The sequence below is a fragment of the Corticium candelabrum genome, chromosome 18, assembly GCF_963422355.1.
Source record: "Corticium candelabrum chromosome 18, ooCorCand1.1, whole genome shotgun sequence".
Lineage (NCBI taxonomy): Eukaryota > Metazoa > Porifera > Homoscleromorpha > Homosclerophorida > Plakinidae > Corticium > Corticium candelabrum.
Window position 1 is genome coordinate 3,996,114 of NC_085102.1, and position 13,173 is coordinate 4,009,286.

At 42.5% G+C, this 13,173-nt stretch overlaps 4 protein-coding genes across 5 annotated transcripts; 1 reads left to right on the top strand and 3 right to left on the bottom strand.

Annotated features, from left to right (window-relative positions):
* Positions 1–266: 266 nt before the first annotated feature.
* On the bottom strand, positions 267–2,066 carry LOC134194415 (Krueppel-like factor 17). Its single transcript, XM_062663350.1, has 2 exons — positions 1,466–2,066; positions 267–1,362 (listed from the first exon to the last, which is right to left on the bottom strand). The coding sequence occupies exons 1-2, from the start codon at positions 1,508–1,510 to the stop codon at positions 547–549; spliced, it is 861 nt and encodes a 286-aa protein (XP_062519334.1). The 5' UTR covers positions 1,511–2,066; the 3' UTR covers positions 267–546.
* A 296-nt stretch (positions 2,067–2,362) lies between these two features.
* On the top strand, positions 2,363–3,421 carry LOC134194414 (transcription factor Sp9-like). Its single transcript, XM_062663348.1, has 2 exons — positions 2,363–2,450; positions 2,528–3,421. Exons 1-2 carry the CDS (start codon positions 2,421–2,423, stop codon positions 3,419–3,421), a joined length of 924 nt encoding a protein of 307 aa, XP_062519332.1. The 5' UTR covers positions 2,363–2,420.
* Positions 3,422–3,507: 86 nt separating this feature from the next.
* On the bottom strand, positions 3,508–9,043 carry LOC134194412 (uncharacterized). The gene is made up of 12 exons (XM_062663345.1): positions 8,775–9,043; positions 7,167–7,300; positions 6,677–6,728; positions 6,461–6,607; positions 6,252–6,402; positions 5,686–5,798; positions 5,446–5,552; positions 4,982–5,191; positions 4,660–4,821; positions 3,857–4,081; positions 3,720–3,801; positions 3,508–3,653 (listed from the first exon to the last, which is right to left on the bottom strand). The coding sequence occupies exons 1-12, from the start codon at positions 8,998–9,000 to the stop codon at positions 3,508–3,510; spliced, it is 1,755 nt and encodes a 584-aa protein (XP_062519329.1). The 5' UTR covers positions 9,001–9,043.
* Positions 9,044–9,072: 29 nt separating this feature from the next.
* LOC134194413 (protein arginine N-methyltransferase 2-like) lies at positions 9,073–13,166 on the bottom strand. 2 transcript variants are annotated; one of them, XM_062663346.1, is made up of 12 exons: positions 13,057–13,166; positions 12,762–12,953; positions 12,584–12,673; positions 11,331–11,402; positions 11,106–11,270; positions 10,921–10,974; positions 10,690–10,811; positions 10,493–10,622; positions 10,340–10,379; positions 10,185–10,287; positions 9,632–9,797; positions 9,073–9,269 (listed from the first exon to the last, which is right to left on the bottom strand). In XM_062663346.1, the coding sequence occupies exons 1-12, from the start codon at positions 13,147–13,149 to the stop codon at positions 9,231–9,233; spliced, it is 1,266 nt and encodes a 421-aa protein (XP_062519330.1). In that variant the 5' UTR covers positions 13,150–13,166; the 3' UTR covers positions 9,073–9,230. The 2 variants fall into 2 exon arrangements, with proteins under 2 accessions (XP_062519330.1, XP_062519331.1); XM_062663347.1 differs by lacking the exon at positions 12,584–12,673.
* Positions 13,167–13,173: the final 7 nt, after the last annotated feature.

Sequence of the window (13,173 nt, forward strand, 5' to 3'; positions counted from 1 at the left end):
TGACGAAATAACAAAAAATGCAAGGGAATCGGCTTTACTTATTGGTGCATTCCTATGTACGTTGTAATTTTGGTCTGGCAACACATGACTTGCACACCTTAATTATTATTTAATTGTTGCAACGTTGACAGCACGCGACTTGTGCTGCTATATATATATATATATATATATATATATATATATATATATATATATATATATATATATGCTAGCACGCGACTCGTTCCGCTAGCACGTGACTGATTCTGCCTGCACGTGACTCGCGATCAAAAGTAAGAGCTTGCAGCTGTTCTCAAACTCTACATACTGTACTCACAAAAATCTGTACGCAACACACATCTGCGCCATCTATGACCTAGCTGCCCGTCAGAGTCTAGTATACTACACGTTAGCACAGTCACTGAATCTAGAAAGACTTCCTTCGGACAGATTTATACACTAATAGTTGTAAAATTCTTTGATTGTAAAGAGGGCAGCAACAGTTGACGTCACTGACAACTCGTAAACCAGCGTAAAATTACTAAATCTGTAGTGCAATGTACTTATTCAAGTAGAGTCACTCTCCTCGTCTCCGTCGCTTCTGTGCGTCTTCATGTGCTTGCTGAGATGGTCACTGCGCATGAATCTCTTTCCACACTGTAAGCACGTAAATCGCTTCTCGCCAGTGTGAGTACGGTAGTGACGCTGCAACTCGTCAGATCTAGTGAAAGCCTTGCCGCAGAACGGCCAAGAACATAGAAAGGGCTTCTCACCAGTATGCCACCGCAGATGAGCTTTCAAATGTGACGTCTTTCCGTAGACTTTGCGACATCCCGGATAGTGACAAATGTGCTGCTTTTGACTCCCAGAACCGTACTGATTCGACAGGCAGTTGGGACATTGACATCGATTGCAGCGTCTCACCCTCTCGTACTGCACGTCGCGTACTTCCTCGGCAAGCGTCGTAGAAGAAGGAATAAATGGTTGCACAAGGATTTCCACATGCGGAGGAGAATGCAGTGCGCTTTGCGATCGAGGCTTGTAATCTTTGTCCATGATAGTGTCGATGCTGAACGATAGCTTCTTCTTTTGCGGAGGAGGAGGGCTCACTACCAAACTGCTCCGCCTACCGTAACCGATATGGGCGGAGCTACTAGGCACTCGAGGATTACAAGAGCAAAGACCTCCATTGTAAGGCATAGCACGAATAGGCTTAGGAACTGCAACGTGCAGCTTGTGGTTACCACGCAGAGTGCAAGTCGGACCTCCAAATCCAGATGCAAAAAATAAATCTGACGACTGGGTGGGTGGAGTCAGCGAGAATACGTCGTTTTGGCCCAGCTGAAGTGAAGACTGTAAAGTGGACTTGGAACATATAATAAACTAAAAAGAAATGATGAATTATAGTAAGCTTAAATGAAAACGGGCGACAACGTTAGCAAATCTTCGCTCTAAGCTCCGACCAAGCCAACTAACTGTACTGTACCTGCTGCATGCGCTGCTTGTCGTTCATCTGCTGCGGACATTCCATCGTCACAACGTCTATCTATCAGGAATCCGTGCAGATTGAAGTGTACAAGGCGGTACCAAACCACATATATCGCAACTCTATCTCACACCCCGCTTTTTTGACTCGACCGCACCAATCAGGTTCCACCTACAAACTACTTCCTCAAACGTGCTACATTTCTGTTGATAGTGACGGCCCTCTAAGAGGGAAGAAGGCGGTGTCATCAATTAGTGCCAACAAGTCCAGCACCGAGCTTGCAAATTACATTTGAATTAGCAAGTACATTTCAAAGCGTCCGACCCTTTGAAGCACCGCCTCCGAAGATTAGCTCCGCCTACTTCAGAGGAAGCACCGTCTGTCGGCACACCTTTGGAGACTACCACCTCAGGGCGGAGTCTATGTTGAACAAGTGACACATCGAAGTGGCAGACAGTGCTGGCAAAGGATCCAAGCATTGCTCCAGCTTCAAACCTTACCCTGGTAGCCAAAAACTAGTCAAACGACCCACTGACAGTCTAGCAGCTCAAAATGACAAGAATTCAGCAATTGCCACACGATCATCCATCAATCTCCAACACAAAATGGCTCGCAAGTCTAGACGCAACCTATTTTATCGCAGCAAACAAAAGTGATAAAACGATGCCCCTGCAAAGCAAAGACAACAACGTTTTTTTATCTCGTAGACAAACCTGCCACATAAACTTTATTCACTGTTTACATTCTTCCAGACGAGGGAAGAACAAATGACATTTACGAGAGGGCGGGCCGATTGGACCAGCGATAAAACGCCAGTGGGTCGGCCCAAGGATGAAGAGGGCGACAATTGAATTTGTCGAATCTACGAGACATAGGCAAACGCTTGAAGCCCAGCTCGAATTTCTCTCCCTCTCGACGAATCTTGCGTGTAGATCGACCCACATCGACTCACCGAATGTCGGAAAGTGAGGAGATCCGATCGCGAGTACAACACGTTGGTTACCATCCCATCATAATGATTACTAATTAGCCTTCTCTCTTTATCTCTTATCTCGAGTGTAGTGCTCCGTGGGTGCGTTCGCCGCTGTTTCTCCTCTGGCTATCCTAGCGGCGACGTGCACGAGCGTCAGCAATGACGAACGCTCTCCTGCGACGCAACGAAGTGTCCAAGCGCCGGAAGAAAAACCAGACAACAACTACTCGGGCTTGCGCCATCCTCCGACTATTCGACCCTACACTGCTCCGTCCGCTCTTGAGGCATGGAAATCGTGGAGGTCGGCCGTCTCGCTACCTTTTCCGTCGGATTTTAGCACGGTGAGACGACCGACGGCGTTGCCGGTAAGTGAAGTATCCAAAACAGTCCATATTTCACACGGTGAGAACACTGCCATACTCCACCTCAGCTCTCCTGTCATCAAACCGGCGCGTTTGCCCGTTGACACCGAACGGTTGGAGAGAAACTGGCAGGCACAGGCGGCCGCAGCCGCTGCAGCAATGTCGGGACCATTTCCTGTGCGTTCGAGTCCCGGTCCGGTCACGATTACGCACCCGGCTCATCGCAGGTACCGCAGAGTCACGTGCGACTGTCCGAATTGTCAAGAAAACGAACGAAACGGGACGGTGACGCGACGAAAGACGCAGCATTTGTGTCATTTGTGCAGCAAGGTCTACGGCAAGACGTCACACCTGAAGGCCCACCTACGCTGGCATTCGGGCGAGAGACCGTTCTTGTGTCCGTGGGTTCTCTGCGGTAAACGATTCACCAGGTCGGACGAATTGCAGCGGCATCTACGGACGCACACAGGCGAGAAGCGTTTCAGGTGCTCTATCTGTAATAAGAGATTCATGCGGAGCGACCATTTGAGCAAACACGTCAAGACACACAAAGACAAGCAGTTGGACGACAAATCGAATCCGGAAAAGAGTTCAGAGGAAAGTGAAGCGAAAACGGATTAATTAAGCAATAGAGAAAAACTATACCGCAAATATCTAATTCAATCGTCTTTTATCACATGTTTCTCAATGAGATTGTACAGTACCTTTTACTCTGTGTGAGCAAGAATAAACCTCACTACTTCTGTTGATGTCCAGTAGTTGGTATGCGCTGTGATAGCCTGTATGTATTGACTCGCATGTTCCACAAAGCTCTCCTTCAACGCATAATCATACCGTTGAGGCAACCGTTTGTCTGTAATCACAACCAACACAACAGTAGAAATTCACACTTTAGAGGGAGACAGTCTAGTACCAGTACCACGGGGAATAAATGATTCTGGCAATGATCCCTTGGTCTTGCTCGCCCTCTGGTCATCAGAAGGAACTGACCCGGTTAGGAGCTATACAAACATCATCAAACAACTTGTGGAATGCGTTCCTCACAATGTGTCTCACTTTTGATGATGTTATGGCGGTACCAATTGCACCTGCGATGGAACCAAACAGACTTGATGATTTGGATGATGCAGCCGCTACTGTTGGAGGACGATCTGCTTCATCCTTGTCGGAAGTTAGTGAAGAAGTCGACGAGGAGCTGCTTGTTCTATGAGAATCCCGGCTCACTGTAACTGGCTGTATTTCAGCATACTTGGGTGAGATCAGCGGCTCCCATCTGAACGCCTGTGAATAAAGAAAATCATTGTATTTGTATTGTTGTACATTCTGCACCCAGCCGTTACTGTCACAAGCTGTCTGTCCAAAATCTCTTAAGCTCCAAAGGTCAAAAGAATACACCAAAAGACTGAGTCATTTTGCATACCACAATAGTCTGCCACACTGCTCATGATCTGGATCTTAGAGAGAACCATTCCAATAATGACTGTGGATGTGGGCTCATTAGCACCAATGCTGGCTATGGGTAATTAACTTAATCTGAACCTGCTAGATCCTTCAATTCTTTAGCATTTTATTCCCTGTATGAGCAATTGTTGTACAAATAGGATGTATATCCACAATCCAGTCTGATGAAGTACAGTCAAGCAAAATTCATGAGCTTTGAATGTTGCACATGCCACAGTTTGTACATGTGTTACATATCTGTCATCTATGTCAGTCTCTCCACATTCCCACCCCGTTTTCCCCACCTACTTGACTTCCTGCATGACCCCAACTTTCCCCATTACTCTGTCTACCCCTTTGTTTCATCCCTGTCTGGCTGGTAGGCTGCTACACCATTACTTGTGGTCAAATTCACGTACTATTGGATCTGATGGATGGTAAATGTTGAACATCTTTCTGCAAACAGTTTCTGGCAAACAGAATGGATTGTCTTCAAGCCGAGACATTTTCTTCTCACTGTCAGCACCTCTCATGCTAAGAAACAAACTCAGAGGAGATCCAATAGCAAAGAAATTTTCAACCTACACGCAAACACACACACCAGAGAATAAATACAACACCAATGCACAACTGTAACCAACTCATAACAATAATATATATGATATATACCTCTGCATTAAAAATTGTGTTGTAACAACAGAAACTAACTCATATTATAAATATATCAACAACGTAACTTACTGGAAACAGGAGGCGTTCTTCACAAGATGGTGTTTGGCCAACCCATTTTGTTTTCGATCCCCATGCTTGGGTTGCGAGAATGTCGTAAGAAATAACGCTGCCCAGTGAGTGTGCCAGAAGAGACACACGGCCATCTATTGCAAACTCTGGGTGGTTGTCCACATAACGTCTATACTGCTTGTTAATCGTGTTCAATGCATTGTTGACAACCTAAAGCACAACACAAATTCATAACCTTCATTGCATGCACATCTTACATCCGTTTATTGATGACCGATCCATTCGGTATCTTCATGTGTCTGTTTGCTGTCCTTCTCTCTGTTTGTCTGCATGCCCACCTGTCTGCTCAACTCATCAAATGTACACATGTTTGTATGTTTGTTCATTGTTCTCTCTATTAATTAATTAATTAAATCAAACTGACAAATGTCTATTCAATAACCATTTCTCATAAAACTGATTACCTCCAAACCATAAAGTGGGCTCATGTAGTAGAGAATGTCGCAGACTGCAAGTTGGCTAATCTTTCGAATCTGAGATATCCCTGGCGGACTGATCCTGTCCAATAAGCCTAAAAAGGCAGAAAATATGACTACAAAAAATGTGACCTTTCCAACCTCTTTCAAAAGTTCAGAACAAACAAGTAAACGCATCCCAACTTTCTATTAAGCTTGTTAATCTACTAGCTCAATATAACAACACACCGCCATCCAACGTCAGAGAAGTTCTCCATTCCACAGGTAGAAACTCCACACGACCGTTCGCCTCCCCATCTGGAGCATTTCCAAGCACCTCTTGCAGACATGCCTCTGACAGACTAAAAGGGAAAGAGCCACCAGTTAATGATAACGGAAGAAACATGGTCAAGATGACCCACATTGTTCTAAACTTAACGGACATATCCAAGCTAGATTACACACATTGTACAACAAAAAAAAGCTGCAATACACACACCAGTGGCATCACTATATAAGGGCCTGGAGAGGCAATAGCCCCAATATTGGCAGGTGTGGCCTTTAAACAATAGACAAGATGTCATAAATGTTAAACCCCAGCAGCTGGATTCCCAATTTTAGAGATACAGCGATGCCACTCCAAACACATACAGACACGCACACACACACACACACACACACACACACACACACACACACACACACACACACACACACACACACACACACACACACACACACACACACACACACACACACACACACACACACACACACACACACACACACACACACACACACACACACAAACATACCCCTTGGCACTTGTAACAATACTTGATGAATCTAGTGCTTGGCCAATTCCATGAATAACCATTACTAAGTGAATAGCTTTTGGTAGCTTGTCTTCTTTACTGGGTTGAGTGTGCCATCCTCTGCGTAGACGCTTTGCACGCACTAGATCTCCTACGAACATAGTATACACAATTCTATCCATTCTCAGCAAGTAAAAAGAAATAGAAACCTTTTTTCTTATTGCCTAGCAAACTGCCAACTCTTTTAGTCACACTATTTGTAATGCCTTTCGTGTTCAGCCAAACGTCATCTTCACCATACCAAGCAATGCAATGAGAGCTTGAACTTGATGCAACTTGTTCGGCTGTAAACAAAGCTGTAGAGAACATATATAATTCTGTTGTGATTTTGAAGAAACAATCAAAGACTATGCAAATGACATTACGTTCACGTGATTTGGAACTGCTCTTGGTGCCATCTGTTTCATCTTGACCTCCCTAAATGTCACGCATAGTTCACATAACTACAAATACTAATCCTGGCAGCTTGATGCATTTCATATTGAGAAATAATCAATATATTGATAGTCATCAAATAGATTCAATTAATTTATGTAAGCATGTTAAATCCTGAAAGTCTTAGAAATGATAGGCTCGAGGGGGTCCAGCTAGTCGTTACCCCTAGGAGGCAAAGATGTGTGTGTGTGTGCGTGTATGCGTGTGTGTGTGTGTGTGTGTGTGCGTGTATGCGTGTGTGTGTGTGTGTGTGTGTGTGTGTGTGTGTGTGTGTGTGTGTGTGTGTGTGTGTGTGTGTCACTACCCACATTGATTTCCTGTTTTCTGTGAAAGGACTTTGTTCCAAATTCAAAACCACATATTCTCAAGCATGTGATAGTTGACTAAATATTGTGCTAAGCTTCAAAAGCAACTGATTACCTCTAGCTTATTACGTAATGGTTCACTCCAATGAGATCGCTCAATATAATCAGCTTCCTCTTCTGGCAGTGGCTGATAAACACCTTTTCGTGTTTCAACAAACCATGTTCCTCGAATAATGACAGTAGGTGATCCTAAGCATCATCCAGCAAGGGTTACCACAAAATGTTGTGTGTCATTCCTATATAATATAGTACAATACATGCTAACATTACTGTTTGCTAAACAGTGCACATATACTAGACCTATGTAGAAACAATTCCTCCCTACTAAGCTCAGAAGCTGGTAGAAATAAAGCCATTACATCAGAATACCAAAGCAGCTACTACTCAGAGAACTTGGACAAGGAAAGCATCGCCAGGGTCGTCCATATCTCTGCTTTAATTAAAGACTCACTAAAGAGCAGTCTTAGATCTTGTTCCATTAATCTGGACACATTTGAACACTCTGCTACTGATAGAGCCAAATGGTGTAAACTCTGTCGCCAGTCTTTAGATAATTTTGAACAATCTCGTATTTCAAATATCAAAGTCAAGAGACTGGCGTGGAAGTGTGTTGATGTACCAGTCCTAAAAATCAACTGGATCCAAACCTGACTTGTTCTCAATGTAGAAGGTTTGCCTGTCGAGAGCTGGTCTGCTATCCCATCAACGTAGCCAAAGACACTGAGAGGGTCGTCACTGATTACAGTGGACATACCATCATCATACATACCCTCATCACCCTTGGCTCAGTGTCCAGCCGGTGTTACAGTGATATGTGTTTCCCCGAGTTACAAGTTTCCTCACACATATATCCCTAGTGTTTTGTGTGTCTGTGCACACATATATCACTGGAATGTCTACATCAAAGATACGGCAAGAGCGCATGCTCCAACCATTCAAAATTTAATTTTTGAGTTTTTCAGATAATTGGAAGAGATTTTAATTGTTTTCCTGTAATAGCTTTATTTAATTAATAGTCTAAATTCAAGTAGCAATGCCAGAATTCATTGGAAACACAGCACTAGGTGTGTTTACCTAGTGATGTAGTACAGGACACTTATCACTACTTTAATATTAGTTGTGTGCTGTGTGCGCACGCGCGTGCGCGAGTGTGTGTGTGTGTGTGTGTGTGTGTGTGTGTGTGTGTGTGTGTGTGTGTGTGTGTGTGTGTGGAGAACAACAACAACTATATATTAGCGGGGGAAGTGCACACAAACACTAGGGATATGTGGGGAACTTGTAACCGGGGACTTGCAACGGGAGGGGGAACACATATCACCGTCATTTTTTTGTCGTTTGTCCAGTGATATGTGTGCGAGGATACACAAAACACTAGGGATATGTGTGCAGGGAAACTTGTAACCCGAGGAAACACATCACTGTAACACGGTTGTAACACCGGTCGTCCCCCCTCCCCCCCGGAAGGAGAAAGACCAATTTGGCAATGTTCAAGACTTCTCAATATCTCTAGCTAGTATACACGCAATCTAAACGTGTACATAGCGATCTAACATATATCAAAAAGATCTCTAGAGAGATAGACCTACCTATCCATGCAGTTTTGATAGAATGCAAGCAGACAGAGAAACAAATGTATACCACAGACTACGAGATAACCAAATACCTTCCCAGTAAACCGGCTGACACACTTTTTTCTTCACGTCCGCTGTATACATCCCGTCCCTAACAAGAACGGAAGAATCTACAGAACGTCTGAGCTCTCCTCGCCAATTCTGCGACGAGAAATATTCCTCTTCTAACAAAATCGAGTCATTTCCACAGAACGGAATCCATTTCTCTTTCTCTCCTTTGTATAACCAGCGAACACTAATATTCTTCCTGTCAGCCATCTTTTAGCCACATCCACCCTCGGAAGCAATTCTCAGCTGCGCAACTAGCTACTGTGGTGGATAGGCTCAACCTTCAATTTTCAGAATCACTTTTCCTGACTATTGTAATAAACGCTTGTAAGCATTAATATTCAGAGAGGTAATTACCGTATCAAAAATACTCAATAATTTTGCACTATCAAATAATAACTGAGCTGTAGGCTAGAATACAATAATCAGTAGTGTACTACTCAGCGCCAAAGTAGAAACTCCTTGCTGACTTTCGGAATCTACAAAATAATATACATACGCTTCTATAATAGTAGCTCTTGATAAAAAGTTAGTAATTTCCTTGTATCCTTGTATGTAGTCCTTGTACCCTAGGTAATCCTTCGTCTGCATCATCCACCCAGTCAGGTGTTATTGTCATCAAACAGTCACGTGCACTTGTTTGTCAGTCTAAATAAACATGTCAGTACTAGTGACTTTAGATATGGTCAGGTGAGCTTACGCACCAAATTTTCTGTCAACATCACTATCTTGTCTGCTTGTTTGCATATAGTGCTCTGGTTTGCATGCTTGCTGTCTGTTTGCAGTCTGTTATCCTTAATTAATTCATTCTATTTATACATGTATGTCCAAACTAACTTACCACAGTAAGGCCACCTCTTTTCTTCACGCTCCACTCAAATGTTACCTTCAAATGTCTTCTCCAGTAAGGATTTCGTTTAATAACAATAATTCCTAAAATTTCATCATGTTCTTCCAGTGTCATCGAATCATCCAACATGAAAAAATCCTGATTCCAATGAGTTGGCCTACAAATTCACAAGAAACTTTGAGTTTGCACTACATAAGTCTGCTAAATACTCTAGCATGCTGTGTATATACTGAAAGTTAGATCAACCAATTGTATTTATTCAGCATAAAATATATTCAATTATTGTAAGATTAATTGTTTAATTAATTAAAATAACTTTTCAAAAAATCCACTGCACGTCAAACAATAAAATTAAGTAAGATTTTTTCAAATAGAATAAATAGGGTTTAACTTAATTAACAAAAAAGTGTCAAGGATACCAAAATGTGAGTACTGTACTGTTGTAAACTTTTGCTAAAATAGTAGTATGTAACACTTTCTTTGATGCTGTACGTTACATCATTACTAGGATCTAATGTCAAAGTCAACTGGGAATATGACTAACTGATTATCCGGTCCAGTGCAGAGCTTTATATGTTCCTCTCCCATGGGAAGATCGAATCCGCCAAAAACTACTTCAAACCATGAGGCAAACCCATGAAAACAACCTGTAATAACCAATGAGAACCATGGGTCAAACCAAACCATTATGATTCGTACCTGAACGCTTCACTAAGAATGAATACGAACACGAAACACACTAGAATGCAAGCAAAACATGCAACATCAGCCATTGATAATTTTTGTGTGTGTTCTCAAAGTCATCCGCTCCCGTATAGCGTAAACACCACAATACAACATTTCTTAGAGTACCTCTATCTCACTCTCTTTTACAGTTGCAAGATCTAAAGTGACTATACGCTGCGCCTCTGACAAACAGTCTTCATTTGACAATTTGTGATTATATACGGGCTTACTGAAGAAGTGCTGCTTGGCTAAAGGTCTGCAACAACAATAACAAACAATCAGCAAGATCAACACCATGTACACAATGCAAGATGTATACATACATTAGAGGGCTAAAGTCAAACCCATATTGATGTTCCCAGAATGCTAGCTTTCTGTCATATTCAAACTGTGCTGAGCACGGTACAAGAAACAGAGATGCTTCTGATGGCCACATAACACCACCCTAGCAACAAAATTGAACAGTAAATTATTCAAGACAGTCAAACTATCTATTGAATTCAGTTCATATAGATCTCTACGCAATAGTTGGAAAAAACCAATGTGATGTGTACCTGTTTTAGAAATCTGTTGCGTGCTTTCAGCACAGACTCTAACATCAGTTCAAACTACCAAAACAGAAATGACATTTATTATTTTAATTACCCACAATTAATGAAAAATCCAACTCCAATACATGCATGCACACGTAATGACCTATACCAACACAAAAACAAACAGGCATACAAAACTGTCTCACCAACAGCAAAGTTCCCATCCACTCAGAAACAATAACGTCAACTTTTTCAGGTAGCACTATATCCTCTATTTTACCCTTTATGACCTGCACTTTGCCTTCCAAACCGTTACATCGTACCACCTTCTCCGTGTGATTGGCCATCTCACTAGCTTCAACAGCATAAACCTGAAAACACCACACAAACCTTACAATACTTATCTTTATTCTACCTAATGTTAAAAATACTTTTCGCGCATTGCCTGAATGAGCACAGAACATGCTAAGTATGCCAGTTCCACATCCAACATCTAATACGACCTAAAATAGATAAAATGCCACAAACACCATACAATACTAAATACTTAGATAAGGACATGGCAAATATAATAATAGCAGTAGACAATGGTTTGTCCAGGCTAACAGATAAACTGTCCTTAAATCCTCTATAACTGTAAAGCACAACAAATAAAGATACAAACATATTAATTCGATTACAGGAAGATCGATTATTCTCAAATGACTGCCCTCTTAGACTTCACTAGCACCTTGACTGATTCTGAAAACCTGAGAGTTCTAACACAACTTGACGAAAAGAATTTTCACACCAAGATTTGTAGTTATCTGACAGTTCCAGAACTGCTGTACCTCCTACTGTATTTAGTAAATCATTTAACCAGTTCAACGAGTTGGACCGGTTAATTAATTAAATGACACTCCCATGCTTAGTTCTCCACTTAACCAGGGGCAGTGGAAGCTCCTTTGGATAAGGGAGGCAAAATTTCATAACAGACTGTCACCATATTGATATAAATTGAATATGATTGGTTTGTCATTGATTGATTAATCTGACAGAAGTACAGTAGCCAGAGCACCATGCACACAAATGATCATGACAATGTGTATCAAGTGAGTTAACTGCAACAGCACACCGTCCAATATTATTTCTACTTGTAAGCAACAAACTTCCAATGCATTTTCTTCAATCGTCTTCCAGTATCAGAGGGGCTATGCCCCTCAATCCCGATATTAGAGGGGCAACTTCCCCTCCTCCCCGGTTCCCCGGTTCCTCCATCCTGCTAACCCCCTTCTTGTCATCAGTTCAAACACTTTGAATACCAGAATACCATCAGGATTGAAACATACCGTACTCAATAAGTCATGATATCCCAACTTCAACACACGCGCGCCCACAGGTACATTTACATACCCAGCATGTCATAGTATGACTAATAAACGAAATGCCAGGCTCTGCTATACCAAGATCATCGGGAAGGGCCAAAAGGCAGCAGAAATATTGCAGATTTCAAAGTTCAACCATGGGGGAATAGTCTAAACCTGCTGGTGTAGTAGATTTTAGTAGACAAGAATGCACTTAATAGGGTGCGTCCCGCTGCCTGGAATCTGCGTCCCAACCTCCTCAATGCGTCCCAGGACTCATCAAATGTATTGCAGGGAAATCACTGCATACAAACAGTAAGGCTCCAACATGCAGCACTCACCTTATCTTTTAAAAATCCTGCTCCTAATCGAACCGCTTGTAAATACGCGTTTGTTCTCGCCTGGTCATCCAACATCTCCAAATGCAATTTCTACTCAGATAATTAACTAATTAATGCACACACATCCAGTAATTGTAGCCTACCCCTAGTAATAACATCAGCAAGAATGTCATCTTACCAAGTGTCCATAACTATCGAAGTACTCATCATCCTGCCATCGTTCAGCCTCTTCCTCCAGCCAGCGATCATGAGTGACAACGTGATTGACAGGCACGTAGCCTTTCTCGCCTTTCCCTCGAGCCTCACACCACCACCAGTGCTCGGATGACGCACTGATCACAACAAAACGATCACCACGCTTGAACGAAAGCTATTAAAAACGGAATCAAAATTCAGACAAGCTGGGAATGAAATGAAGATGTACGCTTCCGGTTTCGTATGGGCGTGGTTACTTTGCCGCCGTTACTTCGTACCTGATTGTCATCCGCAGCCTGGAAGTCGCTTGTAGCTATTAGAATAGACTCGGTGTTGCCTTGAGACGACTCCGAAGTTACCGCCGCCGCCATGTGATCTGTCGATGTCATTTTTTT

What these genes read in the sequence shown, in the direction of transcription:
- LOC134194412 (XM_062663345.1), bottom strand. Translation starts at nt 9,000, where the DNA reads ATGGCTGACAGGAAGAATATTAGTGTTCGCTGGTTATACAAAGGAGAG. An exon ending in GCTAGGCAATAAGAAAAAAG is followed by an intron (nt 6,403 to 6,460) that starts GTTTCTATTTCT and finishes CTATGTTCGTAG; the next exon opens with GAGATCTAGTGCGTGCAAAG. An exon ending in GCCCACTTTATGGTTTGGAG is followed by an intron (nt 5,192 to 5,445) that starts GTAATCAGTTTT and finishes GTTGTGCTTTAG; the next exon opens with GTTGTCAACAATGCATTGAA.
- LOC134194413 (XM_062663346.1), bottom strand. Translation starts at nt 13,149, where the DNA reads ATGGCGGCGGCGGTAACTTCGGAGTCGTCTCAAGGCAACACCGAGTCT. An exon ending in TGCACTGGACCGGATAATCA is followed by an intron (nt 9,798 to 10,184) that starts GTTAGTCATATT and finishes GTGAATTTGTAG; the next exon opens with GCCAACTCATTGGAATCAGG. An exon ending in AAAGAGGTGGCCTTACTGTG is followed by an intron (nt 9,270 to 9,631) that starts GTAAGTTAGTTT and finishes ATTATTTTGTAG; the next exon opens with ATTCCGAAAGTCAGCAAGGA.
- LOC134194414 (XM_062663348.1), top strand. Translation starts at nt 2,421, where the DNA reads ATGTCGGAAAGTGAGGAGATCCGATCGCGA. An exon ending in GTGAGGAGATCCGATCGCGA is followed by an intron (nt 2,451 to 2,527) that starts GTACAACACGTT and finishes TCTCGAGTGTAG; the next exon opens with TGCTCCGTGGGTGCGTTCGC.
- LOC134194415 (XM_062663350.1), bottom strand. Translation starts at nt 1,510, where the DNA reads ATGGAATGTCCGCAGCAGATGAACGACAAGCAGCGCATGCAGCAG. An exon ending in ACAAGCAGCGCATGCAGCAG is followed by an intron (nt 1,363 to 1,465) that starts GTACAGTACAGT and finishes ATTTCTTTTTAG; the next exon opens with TTTATTATATGTTCCAAGTC.